General features: G+C 38.9%; 1 protein-coding gene across 1 annotated transcript in view; it reads left to right on the top strand.

Moving 5' to 3' along the window:
- C1H11orf65 (chromosome 1 C11orf65 homolog) overlaps positions 1 to 16,075 on the top strand; it is a 79,177-nt gene that overhangs the window by 15,486 nt on the left and 47,616 nt on the right. The window contains exon 3 of the mRNA XM_008020747.3: positions 11,627 to 11,719. Within this exon, the coding sequence (XP_008018938.1) occupies positions 11,627 to 11,719 (93 nt within the window). The remainder of the gene's footprint in view (positions 1 to 11,626; positions 11,720 to 16,075) is intronic.

Below are 16,075 nucleotides of genomic sequence, written 5' to 3'. Positions count from 1 at the left end.
CGATATTGATTCTTCCTATCCATGAGCATGGAATGTTCTTCTATTTGTTTGTGTCCTCTTTTATTTAGTTGAACAGTGGTTTGTAGTTCTCCTTGAAGAGGTCCTTCACATCCCTTGTAAGTTGGATTCCTAGGTATTTTATTCTCTTTGAAGCAGTTGTGAATGGGAGATCACTCATGATTTGGCTGTTTGTCTGTTACTGGCGTATAGGAATGCTTGTGATTTTTGCACATTGATTTTGTATCCTGAGACTTTGCTGAAGTTGCTTATCAGCTTAAGGAGATTTGAGGCTGAGACAGTGGGGTTTTCTAAATATACAATCATGTCATCTGCAAACAGAGACAATGTGACTTCCTCTCTTCCTGATTGAATACCCTTTATTTCTTTCTCCTGCTGATTGCCCTGGCAGAACTTCTAACACTTTGTTGAATAGGAGTGGTGAGAGAGGGCATCCCTGTCTTGTGCCAGTTTTCATAGGGAATGCTTCCAGTTTTTGCCCATTCAGTATGACATTGGCTGTGGGTTTGTCATAAATAGCTCTTATTATTTTGAAATACGTCCCATCAATACCTAGTTTATTGAGAGTTGTTAGCATGAAGGGCTGTTGAATTTTGTCGAAGGCCTTTTCTGCATCTATTGAGATAATCATGTAGTTTTTGTCTTTGGTTCTGTTTATATGATGGATTACGTTTATTGATTTATGTGTATTGGACTAGCCTTGCATCCTAGGGATGAAGCCAACTTGATCGTGGTGGATAAGCTTTTTGATGTACTGTTGGATTCGGTTTGCCCGTATTTTATTGAGGGTTTTTGCATCAATGTTCATCAGGGATATTGGTCTAAAATTCTCTTTTTTTGTTGTGTCTCTGCCAGGCTTTGGTATCAGAATGATGCTGGCCTCATAAAAATGAGTTAGAGAGGAGTCCCTCTTTTTCTATTGATTGGAATAGTTTCAGAAGGAATGGTACCAGCTCCTCTTTGTACCTCTGGTAGAATTCGGCTGTGAATCCATCTGGTCCTGGACTTTTTTTGGTTGGTAGGCTATTAATTATTGCCTCAAATTCAGAGCCTGTTATTGATCTATTCAGGGATTCATCTTCTTCATGGTTTAGTCTTGGGAGGGTATATGTGTCCCAGAATTTATCTATTTCTTCTAGGTTTTCTAGTTTATTTGCATAGAGGTGTTTATAGTATTCTCTGATGGTAGTCTGTATTTCTGTGGGATCGGTGGTGATATCCCCTTTATCATTTTTTATTGCATCTATTTAATTCTTCTCTCTTTTCTTCTTTATTAGTCTTGCTAGCAGTCTATCAATTTTGTTGATCATTTCAAAAAACCAGCTCCTGGCTTCATTGATTTCTTTGAAGGGTTTTTTTGTGTCTCTGTCTCCTTCAGTTCTGCTCCAATCTTGGTTATTTCTTGCCTTCTGCTAGCTTTTGAATGTGTTTGCTCTTGCTTCTCTAGTTCTTTTAATTGTGGTGTTAGGATGTCAATTTTAGATCTTTCCTGCTTTCTCTTGTGGGTACTTAGTGCTGTAAATTTCCCTCTACACACTGCTTTAAATGTGTCCCAGAGATTCTGGTATGTTGTGTCTTTGTTCTCACTGGTTTCAAAGAACATCTTTATTTCTGCCTTCATTTTGTTATGTACCCAGTAGTCATTCAGGAGCAAGTTGTTCAGTTTCCATGTGGTTGAGCGGTTTTGAGGGAGTTTCTTAATCCTGAGTTCTACTTTGATTGCACTGTGGTCTGAGAGAGTTTTTTATAATTTCTGTTCTTTTACATTTGCTGAGGAGTGCTTTACTTCCAACTATGTGATCAGTTTTGGAATAAGTGTGATGTGGTGCTAAGAAGAATGTATATTCTGTTGATTTGGGGTGGAGAGTTCTCTAGATGTCTATTAGGTCCACTTGGTGCAGAGCTGAGTTCAGTTCCTGGATATCCTTGTTAACTTTCTGTCTCATTGATCTGTCTAATGTTGACAGTGGGGTGTTAAAGCCTCCCATTATGATTGTGTGGGAGTCTAGTCTCTGTAGGTCTCTAAGGACTTGCTTTATGAATCTGGGTGCTCCTGTATTGGGTGCATATATATTTAGGATAGTTAGCTCTTCTTGTTGAATTGATCCCTTTACCATTATGTAATGGCCTTCTTTGTCTGTTTTGACCTTTGTTGGTTTAAAGTCTGTTTTATCAGAGACTAGGATTGCAACCCCTGCTGTTTTTTGTTTGTTTGTTTTCCATTTGCTTGGTAGATCTTCCTTCAACCCTTTATTTTGAGCCTGTGTGTGTCTCTGCAGGTGAGATGGGTCTCCCGAATACGGCACACTGATGGATCTTGACTCTTCATCCAACTTGCCAGTCTATGTCTTTTAATTGTAGCATTTAGCCCATTTACATTTAAGGTTAGTATTGTTATGTGTGAATTTGATCCTGTCGTTATGATGTTAGCTGGTTATTTTGATCCTTAGTTGATGCACTTTCTTCCTAGCATTGATGGTCTTTACAATTTGGCTTGTTTTTGCAGTGGCTGGTACTGGTTGTTCTTTCCATGTTTAGTGCTTCCTTCAGGAGCTCTTGTAAGGCAGGCCTGGTGGTGACAAAATCTCTTAGCATTTGCTTGTCTGTAAAGGATTTTATTTCTCCTTTGGTTATGAAGCTTAGTTTGACTGGGTATTAAATTCTGGGTTGAAAATTCTTTTCTTTAAGAATGTTGAATATTGGCCCCCACTTTCTTCTGGCTTGTAGAGTTTCTGCCGAGAGATCTGTTGTTAGTCTGATGGGTTTCCCTTCGTGGGTAACCTGACCTTTCTCTCTGGTTGCCCGTAGTATTTTTTCCTGCCTTTCGACTTTGATGAATCTGACAATTATGTGTCTTAGAGTTGCTCTTCTTGAGGAGTATCTTTGTGACTTTCCTGAATTTGAATGTTAGCCTGTCTTGCTAGGTTGGGGAAGTTCTCCTGGATAATATTCTGACGAGTGTTTTCCAACTTGACTCCATTCTCCCCTTCACTTTCAGGTACACCAGTCAGACGTAGATTTGGTCTTTTCACATAGTCCCATATTTCTTGGAGGCTTTATTCATTTCTTTTTACTCTTTTTTCTCTAAACTTCTCTTCTTGCTTCATTTCATTCATTTGATCTTCAATCACTGATACCCTTTCTTCTACTTGATCAAATCGGCTACTGAAGCTTGTGCATGTGTCATGTAGTTCTCGTGCCATGGTTTTCAGCTCCATCAAGTCATTTAAGGTCTTCTCTACACTGTTTATTCTGGTTAGTCATTCGTCTAATCTTTTTTCAAGGTTTTTAGCTTCTTTGCGATGGGCTCAAACATCCTCCCTTAGCTCAGAGAAGTTTGTTATTACTGATCATCTGAAGCCTCCTTCTCTCAACTTGTCAAAGTCATTCTCCATCCAGCTTTGTTCCATTGCTGGCAAGGAGCTGCATTCCTTTGGAGGAGAAGAGGCATTCTGATTTTTAGAATTTTCAGCTTTTCTGCTCTGGTTTCTCCCCATCTTTGGTCTTTGATGATGGTGATGTACAGATGGGGTTTTGGTGTGGATGTCCCTTCTGTTTGTTAGTTTTCCTTCTAACAGTCAGGACCCTCAGCTGCAGGTCTGTTGGAGTTTGCTGGAAGTCCACTCCAGACCTTGTTTTCCTGGGTATCCCCAGCAGAGGCTGCAGAACAGCAAATATTGCAGAACGACAAATGTTGCTGCCTGATCCTTCCTCTAGAAGCTTCATCTCAGAGGGGCACCTGGCTGTATGAGGTGTCAGTGGGCTCCTACTGGGAGGTGCCTCCCAATTAGGCTACTCAGGGGTCAAGGACCCACTTGAGGAGGCAGTCTGTCCGTTCTCAGATCTCAAACTCCGTGCTGAGAGAACCACTACTCTCTTCAAAGCTGTCAGACAAGGACGTTTAAGTCTGCAGAAGTTTCTGCTGCCTTTTGTTCAGCTATGCCCTGCCCCCAGAGGTGGAGTCTACAAAGGCAGGCAGGCCTCCTTGAGCCGTGATGGGCTCCACCCAATTCAAGCTTCCTGCCGCTTTGTTTACCTACTCAAGCCTCAGCAATGGCAGATGCCCCTCCCCCAGCCTCACTGCCACCTTGCAGTTCAATCTCAGACTGCTGTGCTAGCAGTGAGTGAGGCTCCGTGGGTGTGTGACCCTCCGAGCCAGGTGCAGGATATAATCTCCTGGTATGCCGTTTGCTAAGACCGTTGGAACAGCGCAGTATTAGGGTGGGAGTGTCCCAATTTTCCAGGTACCGTCTGTCATGGCTTCCCTTGGCTAGGAAAGGGAATTCCCTGACCCCTTGTGCTTCCCGGGTGAGGTGATGCCCTGCCCTCATGAACTTTGGCTCATGCTTTGTGGGCTGCACCCACTCTCTGACAAGCCCCAGTGAGATGAACCCGGAACCTCAGTTGGAAATGCAGATATCACCCGTCTTCTACATCGCTCACGCTGGGAGCTATAGACTGTAGCTGTTCCTATTTGGCCATCTTGGAACCTCCTCTTCCTATCAGTCAATATTTTCCCTTTCATCTAGGCTATTTTAGTAGCTTGCTTTACTATTAAAACCAATAAAATAGGACATGACATTCTGGGACCTCTTAGTCTAGGTCATAAAACACATTGCAGTGTCCATGTCTGTGTCCTGAAATGTTCATTCTGAGTGAGAACAGCCACCATGTAATATTCCAGCCCACTTAACCAGATACATAAGTGAAAAGGCTGTTTTTTATATTCCATCCTCAATAAATGTAATAAGAGACCTAGCTGACAACTAGAATTGAGGTCTCTGACATTGGGCCCCAGTTGAGCCATCTCAGCCATTTCTGCTGTTCAAGTCATCCCAGCTGAAGCCTCAGTCATTGTGGAGATGAGACAAGACTTCCCTACTATTCCTTACCAGAATTCATAACCCATAATTATGAGCATAATAAAATGGTGATTTTACTAAGTTTTGAGGTACTTTACTACACAGTAGTAGATGATTAGAACAGCTATATTTTCTTTTAGAGGGTTAAGCTAGAAAGGGCAAAGTTACAATATTTGCCCTTGATTAGTTAGTCTCTGCCTTAAGTTGGTACTTTTACCCTTTTCAGAACAATGTAAGAATCTTGTAACATGTTAACTCACTTTAGCCCCTTCACCTTTTTCCTATTATTTCCAGATATTTAACTTACACTTCTGTTTTAAATACCAGAAGACATTATCATTCTTGTTTGAAACAGCCAGTATTCACTTTTTATTGTAGTAAAATGTTAATAACATAAAATTTACCAGTTTAACTGTTTTTAGGTGTATAACTCAATTACATTAAATACATTCATAATGTTGTGCACCCATCACCACTATCCATTTCCACAGCCTTTTCATAATCCCAAACAAAACCTCATGTACCCATTAACCAAAAACTTCCTAACCACCAGACCCCATTTATCTCTATTCTACTTTGTGTCTCTGTGAATTTTCCTATTTTAGGTACCTCATTTAAGTGGATTTGTTTTTTTGTATCTGGCTTATTTTACTCAACATAACATTTTCAAGGTTCATCCAACTTATAGCATGTATCAGAATTTCATTCCTTCCTAAGGATGGATCATATTCCATTATATATCTATATGCTACATTGTATTTATCCATTCATCTGTTAATGGACATTTGGGTTATTTCCACTTTTAGGTTACTGTGAATAATGCTGCTAAGAAATTGATGTAGCCGGGTATGGTGGCTCATGCCTGTAATCCCAGCACTTTGGGAGGCCGAGGCGGGTGGATCACAAGGTCAGGAGATCGAGACCATCCTGGCTAACATGCTGAAACCCTGTCTCTACCGAAAATACAAAAAATTAGCCGGACGTGGTAGTGGGCGCCTCGGGAGGCTGAGGCAGGAGAGTGGCGTGAATCCGGGAGGCAGAGCTTGCAGTGAGCTGAGATCACGCCACTGCACTCCAGCCTGGGTGACAGAGCAAGACTCCGTCTCAAAAAAAAAAAAAAAAAAAAGAAATTGATGTAAAGGTATCTGTTTGAGCCATTGCTTTCTTTTGGATATATGTCTGGAAGTGGAATTGCTGGATTATGTTGTAATTCTATGTTTGACTTTGTGAGGAACTGCCAAACTTTACTACAGTGGCTGTACCATTTTACATTCCCACCAGCAATGCACAAGGTTTCCAATTTCTGTATATCCTTGCCAATACTTGTTATTTTCAAGTTTTTTGATAATAGCTATCCTAATGGATGTTAAGTGGTGTCTCATTGTGGTTTTGATTTACATTTCTCTTATGACTAGTGATATTGAGCATCTTTTCTGTCCTTATTGACCACTCGTAAGTCTTCTTTGGATAAATAGATATGCAAGACCTTTGCCCATTTTTCCATTGAGTTCTTTTGTTGTTGAGATGTAGGAGTTCTTTATTTTTCAAAGATCTGCTTTGCAAATATTTTCTCCCATTTTGTGGATTGCCCTTTTACTGTCTTGATAGTGTCCTTTGATGAACAAAAAGTTTTAATTTTTTTTTGTTTTGTTTTTTTAGATGGAGTCTCACTCTGTCACCCAGGCTGGAGTGCAGTGGCACAGTCTCGGTTCACTGCAACTTCTGCCTCCTGGGTTCAAATGATTCTTCTGCCTCAGCCTCCCAAGTAGCTGTGACTACAGGCAACCACCACCATGCCTGGCTAATTTTTGTATTTTAGTAGAAACAGAGTTTCAGTATGTTGGCCAGGCTGGTCTCAAACTCCTGACCTCAAGTGATCTGCCCGCCTTGGCCTCCCAAAGTGCTGGGATTACAAGTGTGAGCCACTACACCCAGTCTAATTTTTATATGGTCCATTTTATCTTTTTGTTCATTTTGTTTATTGTGCTTTTGGTGTTATATCCAAGAAATCGTTACCAAATCCAGTGTCAAGAAGCTTTTCCCCCATATTTTCTTCTAGGAGTTTTATGACTTTAACTTTTATATTTGGATCTTTGTGTTTTTTGTTTTGTTTTTGTTTTTCCCAGACAGAGTCTTGCTTTGTTGCCCAAGCTGGAGTGCAGTTGCTCAATCTCAGCTCAGTGCAAACTCCGCCTCCCAGGTTCAAGGGATTATTTTGCCTCAGCCTACCGAGTAGCCGGTACTACAGGCATGCGCCACATGCCTGGCTAATTTTTGTATTTTTAGTGGAGACGGGGTTTCACCATTTTGGCCAGGCTGGTCTCAAACTCCTGACCTTGAGTGATCTACCCATCTCAGCCTCCCAAAGTGCTGAATTTATAGGTGTGAGCCACTGTGTGCCACCTAGATCTTTGATCCATTTTGACTTAATGTTGCATATGGTGTAAATTAAGGACCCAATTTCATTATTTTTCATGTGGGTATATAATTTTCACAGATACATTTGTTGAAAATACTGTCCTCCTCATTTGATGGTTTTGAAACCCTTGTCAAAAATGAGTTGATGACATATATATGAGTCTATTTGGAGGCTCTCTGTGCTATTCCGTTGGCCTATATATCTGTCCTTATGCCAGTACCAAACTGTTTTGATTATTGTAGCTTTAGTAAGTTTTGAAATCAGAAAGTATGCCTCTTCCAACTCACACTTTTTCACTATTTTATTCTTTTTCAAGACTGTCTGGCTATTCAGGGTCCCTTGCATTCCACATAGATTTTAGGATGGGCTTTTCTATTTTTTAAAAAAATGCCATTGGGATTTTGGATAGTGATAACATTGAATCTGTACATTGCTTTGGGTAATACTGTCATCTTAACAATACTAAGGCTTCCAATCCATGAATGTGGGGAGTCTTTCCATTTATTTTTATTTATATTTTCTTTAATTTCAATATCCCTTTTTTTTTAAGACTGAGTCTCGCTCTGTCACCAGGCTGGAGTACAGTGGTGCAATCTCAGCTCACTTACAACCTCCGCCTCTGCCTCCCAGATTCAAGCAATTCTCCTGCCTCAGCTTCCCAAGTAGCTGGGATTACAGACACGTGCCATCATGCCCTGCTAATTTTTGTATGTTTAGTAGGGATGTGGTTTCACCATGTTGGCCAGGATGGTTTCAATCTTTTGACCTCATGATCTGCCCGCCTCAGCCTCCCAAAGTGCTGGGATTACAGGCGTGAGCCACTGCGCCCGGCCTTCAGTATCTATTTTTATCTATCCAGATACAAACCATTTCCAGAGCCCTTCATTTCTTCCTACAGCCTTCTTTGCTTCCTTATGGTATTAATTTTCTGCCAACTTAAGAATTCTCTGTAGTTTGTTTTTGTTTTTGAGAGGCAGGTTCTTGCTCTGTCACCCAGGCTGGAGTGCATTGGTGCAATCATAGCTCACTGCAGCCTTGAATTCATGAGCCCAAGTGATCCTCCTGCCTCAACCTACTGAGTAGCTAGGACTTCAGGTGTGCATCACCACACCTAGATAATTTTTAAAATTTTTTCCCCCTCCCCTCACTTTTTTTTTTTTTTTTTTGGTAGTAATGGTTTCTTGCTATTTTGACCTGGTAGGTCTCAAACTCCTGGCCTCAAGTGATCTTCCCATGTCAGCCTCCCAAAGTTCTGGAATTATAGATGTGAGCCACCTATACACTCTGTAGTATTCTTAGAAGATTTCTTAGATGCCAGACCTCCTGTGAAAAATCCCTTCAGCTTTTGTTTGTCTAAAAACATATTTATTTCCTTTTTATTTTCAAAGAATATTGTCACATTTCATAGAAATCTAGACTGGCATGTTACTGGGTTTTTTTCCCCCCTCAGCACTCAGATGGTATTCCATTCTATTCTGTCTCCCACAGTTTCTATTAATAAGTCAATAAATAGTGTTACTGTTTCTACTCTGAAAGTAATGTGGTATTTGTTTTCTGGCTGCTTTTAAATTGCCTCTTTGTCTTTGGTTTTTAGCCGTTTGATTATGGTGTGTCTGTATGTCATTTTCTTTGCATTTGTCCTTGTTTGGTCAAGTTGACAATAGAATAACCCAGCAGAGTCTACTCCTTGTCACGTTGGCATCCATACACATCCTTTTTAACCATATTTAACTTCCAAATAGAATCAAAACCATGCTTCCACCTAACATTCCTCATATAGGCCAAAACATATTCACAACCTTCCCAAAAGTACCTTTATCCATTTTTGGATCATTTTTATTCCTCTTTTTGCTGAACCATACTCTACCTATGATATCTTATACTTTAAATACCAGATGGAAGGTTAAGTACTTGTATTAATTTCCTAATGCTGCTGTAAAAATTGCCAAAAAGTTAGTCTTTAAACCACAAAAATGTATTGTCTTACAGTTCTGGAGGTCAGAAGTCTGAAATGGGCTTCACTGGGCTAAAATCAAGGGTCAGCAGGGCTTGTGTTCTCTCTGGAGGCTCTAGGGAAGAATTTCCTGCCTTTTCCTCCTTTTAGAAGTTGCCCGCGTCCTTGGCTCGTGGTGTCCATCTTTCTCTCTCTTTCTTTCTTTCTTTCTTTCTTTCTTTCTTTCTTTCTTTCTTTCTTTCTTTCTTTCTTTCTTTCTTTCTTTCTTTCTTTCTTCTTTCTTTCTCTCTCTCTCTCTTTCTCTCTTTCTCTCTCTCTCTCTCTTTCTTTTTTTTCATTTCTTTCTTTCCTTCCTTTCGTTTTTTTTCCTCCTAAAATCCTTTCCTGGAGCAACTCCTATTTTCAAAGCCAGCAATGACCTGCCAAGTCTTTCTCACATCACACCACTCTGTCGCTGACTCTTACATGTCCTTTATATGGACCCTTACAATTACCTTGGGCCAATCAGGATAATTTCCCTGTGTCAAAGTCAGCTGATTAGCAACCTTAGTTCTATCTACAATCTTAATTCACCCTCTCCATGTAACAGCATGTTTACAGTTCCAGATTACAGGGATTAGGTGTGAACATCTTTTGTTGGGGGGCATTATGCTGCCTACCACACTGTAATTAACACACTTTACATTTGTTTTAGGGGAATGGGAGCAGGAGAAAACAAAAGAAAAAAATGGCTAATATTTATATGCAGATATATAGAAGAAATACTCATAGATACTACCTGTTTCTGCAACTAATTATGGGATCATAGCTGGTATTTTTAACTTTTTTCTTCCACTAGCTGTTTCATATTCTCTCTTTTTTTCAGCAAGCACTTCAGCTGGTTGTGGTTCTTTGCTCAGGGTTGGAGGAAGGGAATGATGCAAAACTTCATTCCTAAAGGGGCTAGACCTATAATAATTCTGCCTGTGTGGGGTTGTTATAATTTTCCAATTAACTTTTCTTACGGAATATGGTATTACTAAAAAGCACCCCAAAAGATCTCCTGAATTCTAGACATCTTCATACTATGAAGAAGCTCAAACTGAAGGTCTGTGTGGAAAGAGAGGCCCAGCTATCCTAGATATTCCAACAATTTCAGCTTAAGACCCTGATATGTGTGTGAGGCCATATTGATTAAATCACCCAGCTCCAGCTGATCTGGCAGCTGACTAAGGCCACATGTATGAGTCCAACCAAGAGCAGCAGAACTCCCCTGTCAACCCACAGAAAGAGAGAAATAAGAAATGGTTTTTGCTTTAAGCCACTAAGTTTTAGGGTGGTTTGTTATGTATTAGTAGACAACTGATATAGTAACCACCTATTTAGAAGATACTGTTCAGATATTAAACCATAATAAATATTTCTTGATACCCAATTTGGAGTTTTATTTGGGGAAAATTATATCTTCCTTTCAGAAAGAATACTATTAGTATAGACATGGGCTGTACCATCTTGCATAGGCAGTTGTAGTGGGGCTTTAGATTGTTATATTGGTACTATGAATTACTTAAATTTGAATTTATTTTATTTGATTTAACACAAGAAAACTGGGAGTTGGGTGTTTACCAAGGGTTATTAAAGCATTTTTAGGGAGCTAGGGTTTGAGGGGAGGGTTACGAAAGAAATAATTTTCCAAGATAGACTAATTGGTAGGGATTGTTCAGCTAAATTTGCACTAATGTGAAAAATAAATAAACACTCAATAAATATTAATCACTGTTACCATTACAGAATCCAGTAATAAATCAGTGGAATTGCTATAGGAATAAGGAGGATTCTGCAATGGTAACAATGGCTAATATTTATTGAGTGTTTTCTTGTGTCAGAAAGCTTTAAGTGCTCTACAACTATTAATTCATTTATTTCTCACCAAAGCTGTATGAGATGGCTACTATGATTCCCACTTTATAGTTGAAGAAACTGAGTACAAAGAGGTTAAGCAACTTGTTGAGAGTCACAGCTGCTAAATACTAACAGCTGAACCCAGACAAGAGCATCCCATACTCAGTGTTCTTAATCCATAGTCCGTATTTTCTTTTTTTTCTAGATTACTCTGAAGAGTACACTGAGATAACTTTACCAAAGTTTGGGACATTACATTTATAGGTGGTAGTGATTCTATTACAAATTTAAGAATAAAACTCTGTGAGAATTATACTAATATTACTAGGGTTATCAAAGCAAACCCTGAGTGCATAATATTTCTAAAATCTGGTATGCATACGTAAAATCTATTTTATGGTACTTTATTCATTTTTGCCCTAATTAGACAAAAAGCTAAGTAGAAATAGAAAATCCAGTTTTGATCATAAAATCTTATGTTTGAACCTTTAGAATGTTGCTATATTTCAACACTTTAAAAGTCTGATTGATTTAAGAAGACAAGGAGAACCACGTCAGATCGTGAAATATATTAATCCCAAAGAGGTAAGGACATTACTTATTGATACTGCATCCTATATTTTTCCTTAAAATGTGATTACTTTATCAATTCAGTGTGCTCATCATATTTGTTTCTTTTTAAAACTGTTTTTAATAAGTATTACACGTATGTTGAAAGTTCATAAAACATAAATATATAGCTCAATGAATCATCACAAAGCAAACACCTATGTAACCATCACCCAGATCAATGTTTTCATACTCCAAATCACTCCCTTCAAGTACCCTACAAATCACTGCCAACTCCCTTCTTCCAAAAGGTAACCACTATTTTATATTCAAACATAATACTTTAATTTTCTGTTTTTGAACTGTATATAAATAGAATCCTATAGTATGCTTGGGGTATATATTTGTTCATCCAACAATACATTTACATAGCTAAAATTCATTCATTTTTAATTAATAGGCATTATTCACTTTTATGAATATATTGCTATTTATTCATTCTACAGTTGATTGACCTTTGTATTTTTTCTAGTTTGGGGCTATTATAATAACTGTTTCTGGGAATTTTCATGTCTCCTCATGGATAAGTGTACACATTTTTTTTGTTGTTGTTTATACTACACCTAGAAATGGAATTGCTGAGCAACAAATTATGCTTATCACAACTCTGGGAGATAATGCCAGATTATTTCCCAAAGCTATTGTACTAGTTTATATTTGCACTAGCAATCTTTGGTATTCTTAGTGCTTTACATTCTCACCAATACATAATATTGTCAGTTTGTAATTTGTATTTCCCTGATACTTTTGTGATGTGGAAAGTGCTTATTCAAGTCTCCTGTGTGTGTGTGTGTGTGTGTGTGTGTGTGTGTGTGTGTGTGTATTCCCTATCCTTATGGGTTTTGGGGTTTTTTGTTTGTTTGTTTGTTTGTTTGTTTTTTAAGACAGGGTCTCACTCTGTCACCCAGGCTGGAGTGCAGTGGCACGATCAGGGCTCACTGCAGCCTCAACCTCCTGGACTCAAGCAATCCTCCTGCTTCAGCCCCATGAATAACTGGGACTATAGGCGCATGCCACCATGTCCAGCTAATTTTTTGTATTTTCAGTAGAGACAGGGTTTTGCCATGTTGCTCAAGCTGGTCTCGAACTCCTGGACTCAAGTGATCTGCCCACCTTGGCCTCCCAAAGTGCTGAGATTACAGGCGTAAGCCACTGTACCCCTTATTGGTCTTTTAAAAATCAGTTCTTTGTATTTTTTTTTTAACTACTTTTTTCTCAACTTACTTTTTGTGGTAAAGTACACATAATATAAAATTTACTATCTTAACCATTTTTAAGAATACAGTTCAGTGGTACTAAACACATTTATAATGTGTGTAACCATCACCAACCATCACCACTACCCATCTCCATAAATCTTTTCATCTTATAAAACCAAAACTCTATCTTCATTAAACAGTAACTCCTAATTTTCCCTTCCACCTATCTCCCAGCAACTACCATTCTACCTTCTGTCCCTATGAATTTGACTAATTATCTCATAGGAGTAGAATTATACAGTACTTGTCTTTTTGTGATTGGCTTATGTCACTTAGCACAGTGTCAAGATTCACCCATGTAATAGTTTATTGCAGGATTTCTTTCTTTTCTTAAGGCTGAATAATATTCCATTGTGTGTATATACTACATTGTACTTGTTCACTCGTCCACTGATGGATACTTGGGTTGCTTCCGTGTTTTAGCTATTATGAATAATGCTTCTATGAATGGTTATACAAGTATCTCTTTGAGACCCTTCTTTTAATTCTTTTGTGTATATATCCAGAAGTGGAATTGCTGGATCATATGGTAATTCCATTTTTAAGTTTTTTAGGAGCAACTGTTTTCCACAGTAGCTGTACCATTTTGTACTCTCACCAATAATGCACAAGGGTTATATATTATTTATAGAAGCCCTTTGTCCGTTATCTGTGTTACATGCATCTTTTTTTCACTCTATGACTTGTCACTCTCTTAATGGAGTCTTTCCTTTGATTTTTTATTAAAAATGTCAAATATATGCAAAAAGAGAAAGAGTAAAGTCAAAAGCCACCATGTACCCTGTACCCATCATCTGACTTCAACAATTAGCAATTCATAACCAATCCTGTTTCATCTATACCTCTACCCACTTTCTACAACCTCTAGGTTATTTTGAAGCAGTGGTGTCTTTTGATGAACAAAGTTCTCAATTTTAATGTAGTTCAGTTTATCAATATTTTCCTATATGGTTGGTGCTTTTTAAATTTTTTTTTTCTTTTTTCTTTTTCTTTTTTTGAGACAGGGTCTCGTTCTGTCTCCCAGGCTGGAGCACGGTGGTGTGATCACAATTCACTGCAGCCTCAACCTCCTGGGCCCAAGCGATCCTCCCACCTCAGCCTCACAAGTAGCTGGAGCAACAGGCATATGCCACCATGCCCAGCTAATTTTCTTCATTTTTTGTAGAGATGGGGTCTCCCTAGGATGCGCAGGCTGGTCTCAAACTCCTGGGCTCAAGCAATCCTTATGCCTTGGCCTCCCAATGTGCTGGGATAATAGGTGTGAGCCACTACACCAAGCTGGTGTTTTTTGTTTTGTTTTGGTTTTTGGTTTTTTGTTTGTTCGTTTTTTAGTACTTTAAGTTCTGGGATACATGTGCAGAATGTGCAGGTTTGTTACATAGGTATACACGTACCATGGTGATTTGCTGCACCCATCAACCCGTCATCTACATTAGGTATTTCTCCTAATGCTATCCCTCCTCTAGCCCCCAACCCCTCTACAGGCCCTAGTATGTGATGTTCCCCTCCCTGTGTCCATGTGTTCTCATTGTTCAACTCCCACTTATGAGTGAGAACATGCGATGTCTGGTTTTCTGCTCCTGTGTTAGTTTGCTGAGAATGATGGTTTCCAGCTTCATCCATGTCCCTGCAAAGGACATGAACACATCCTTTTTTATGGCTGCATGTATTCAATGGTGTATATGTGGCACATTTTCTTTATTCAGCCTATCACTGATGGGCACTTGGGTTGGTTCCAAGTTTTTGCTATTGTGAACAGTGCTCCAATAAACATACGTGTGCATGTGTCTTTATAGTAGAATGATTTATAATCCTTTGGGTATATTCCCAGTAATGGGATTGCTGGGTCAAATGGTACTTCTGGTTCTAGATCCTTGAGGAATTGTCACACTGTCTTCCACAATGGTAGAACTAATTTACACTCCCATCAACAGTGTAAAAGCGTTCCTGTTTCTCCACATCCTCTCCAGCATCTCTTGTTTCCTGACTTTTTAATGATTGCCATTCTAACTGGTGTGAGATGGTATCTCATTTTGGGTTTGATTTGCATTTCTGTAATGAGCAATGATGCTGAGCTTTTTAAAATATGTTTGTTGACCACATAATTGTCTTCTTTTGAGAAGCATCTGTTTATATCCTTCACCCCCTTTTTGATGAGGCTGTTTTTTTCTTGTAAATTTGTTTAAGTTCCTTATAGATTCTGGATATTAGCCCTTTGTCAGATGGATAGATTGCAAAAATTTTCTCCCATTCTGTAGGTTGCCTGTTCATTCTGACGGTAGTTTCTTTTGCTATGCAGAAGCTCTTTAGTTTGATTAGATCCCATTTGTCACTTTTGGGTTTTGTTGCTATTGCTTTTAGTGTTTTAATCATGAAGTCTTTGCCCATGCCTAGGTCCTGATGGTATTGCCTAGGTTTTCTTCTAGGATTTTTATGGTTTTAGGTCTTACGTTTAAGTCTTTAATCCATCCAGAGTTAATTTTTGTATAAGGTATAAGGAAGGGGTCCAGTTTTAGTTTTCTGCATATGGCTAGCCATTTTTCCCAGCACTATTTGTTAAATAGGAAATCTTTTCCCCGTTGCTTGTTTTTGTCAGGTTTGTGAAAGATGAGATGGTGTCAAAGGTGTGCTTGTTTTGGTCAGGTTTGTCAAGGATGAGATGTGTGGTGGTATTTCTGAGGCCTCTGTTCTGTTCCATTGGTCTATATATCTGTTTTGGTACCAGTACCATGCTGTTTTGGTTACTGTAGCCTTGTAGTGTAGTTTGAAGTCGGGTAGCATGATGCCTCTAACTTTGTTCATTTTGCTTAGGATTGTCTTGGCTATATGGGCTCTTTTTTGGTTCCATATGAAATTTAAAGTAGTTTTTTCTAATTCTGTGAAGAAAGTCAATGGTAGCTTGATGGGGATAGCATAGAATCTATAAATTACTTTGGGCAGTATGGCCATGTTCACAATATTGATTCTTCCTATCCATGAACATGGGATGTTTTTCCATTTGTTTGTGTCTTCTCTTATTTCCTTGAGCAGTGATTTGTAGTTCTCCTTGAAGAGGTCCTTCACATCCCTTGTG

The sequence above is a fragment of the Chlorocebus sabaeus genome, chromosome 1, assembly GCF_047675955.1.
Source record: "Chlorocebus sabaeus isolate Y175 chromosome 1, mChlSab1.0.hap1, whole genome shotgun sequence".
Lineage (NCBI taxonomy): Eukaryota > Metazoa > Chordata > Mammalia > Primates > Cercopithecidae > Chlorocebus > Chlorocebus sabaeus.
This window is presented reverse-complemented; position numbering and strand designations above follow the sequence as displayed.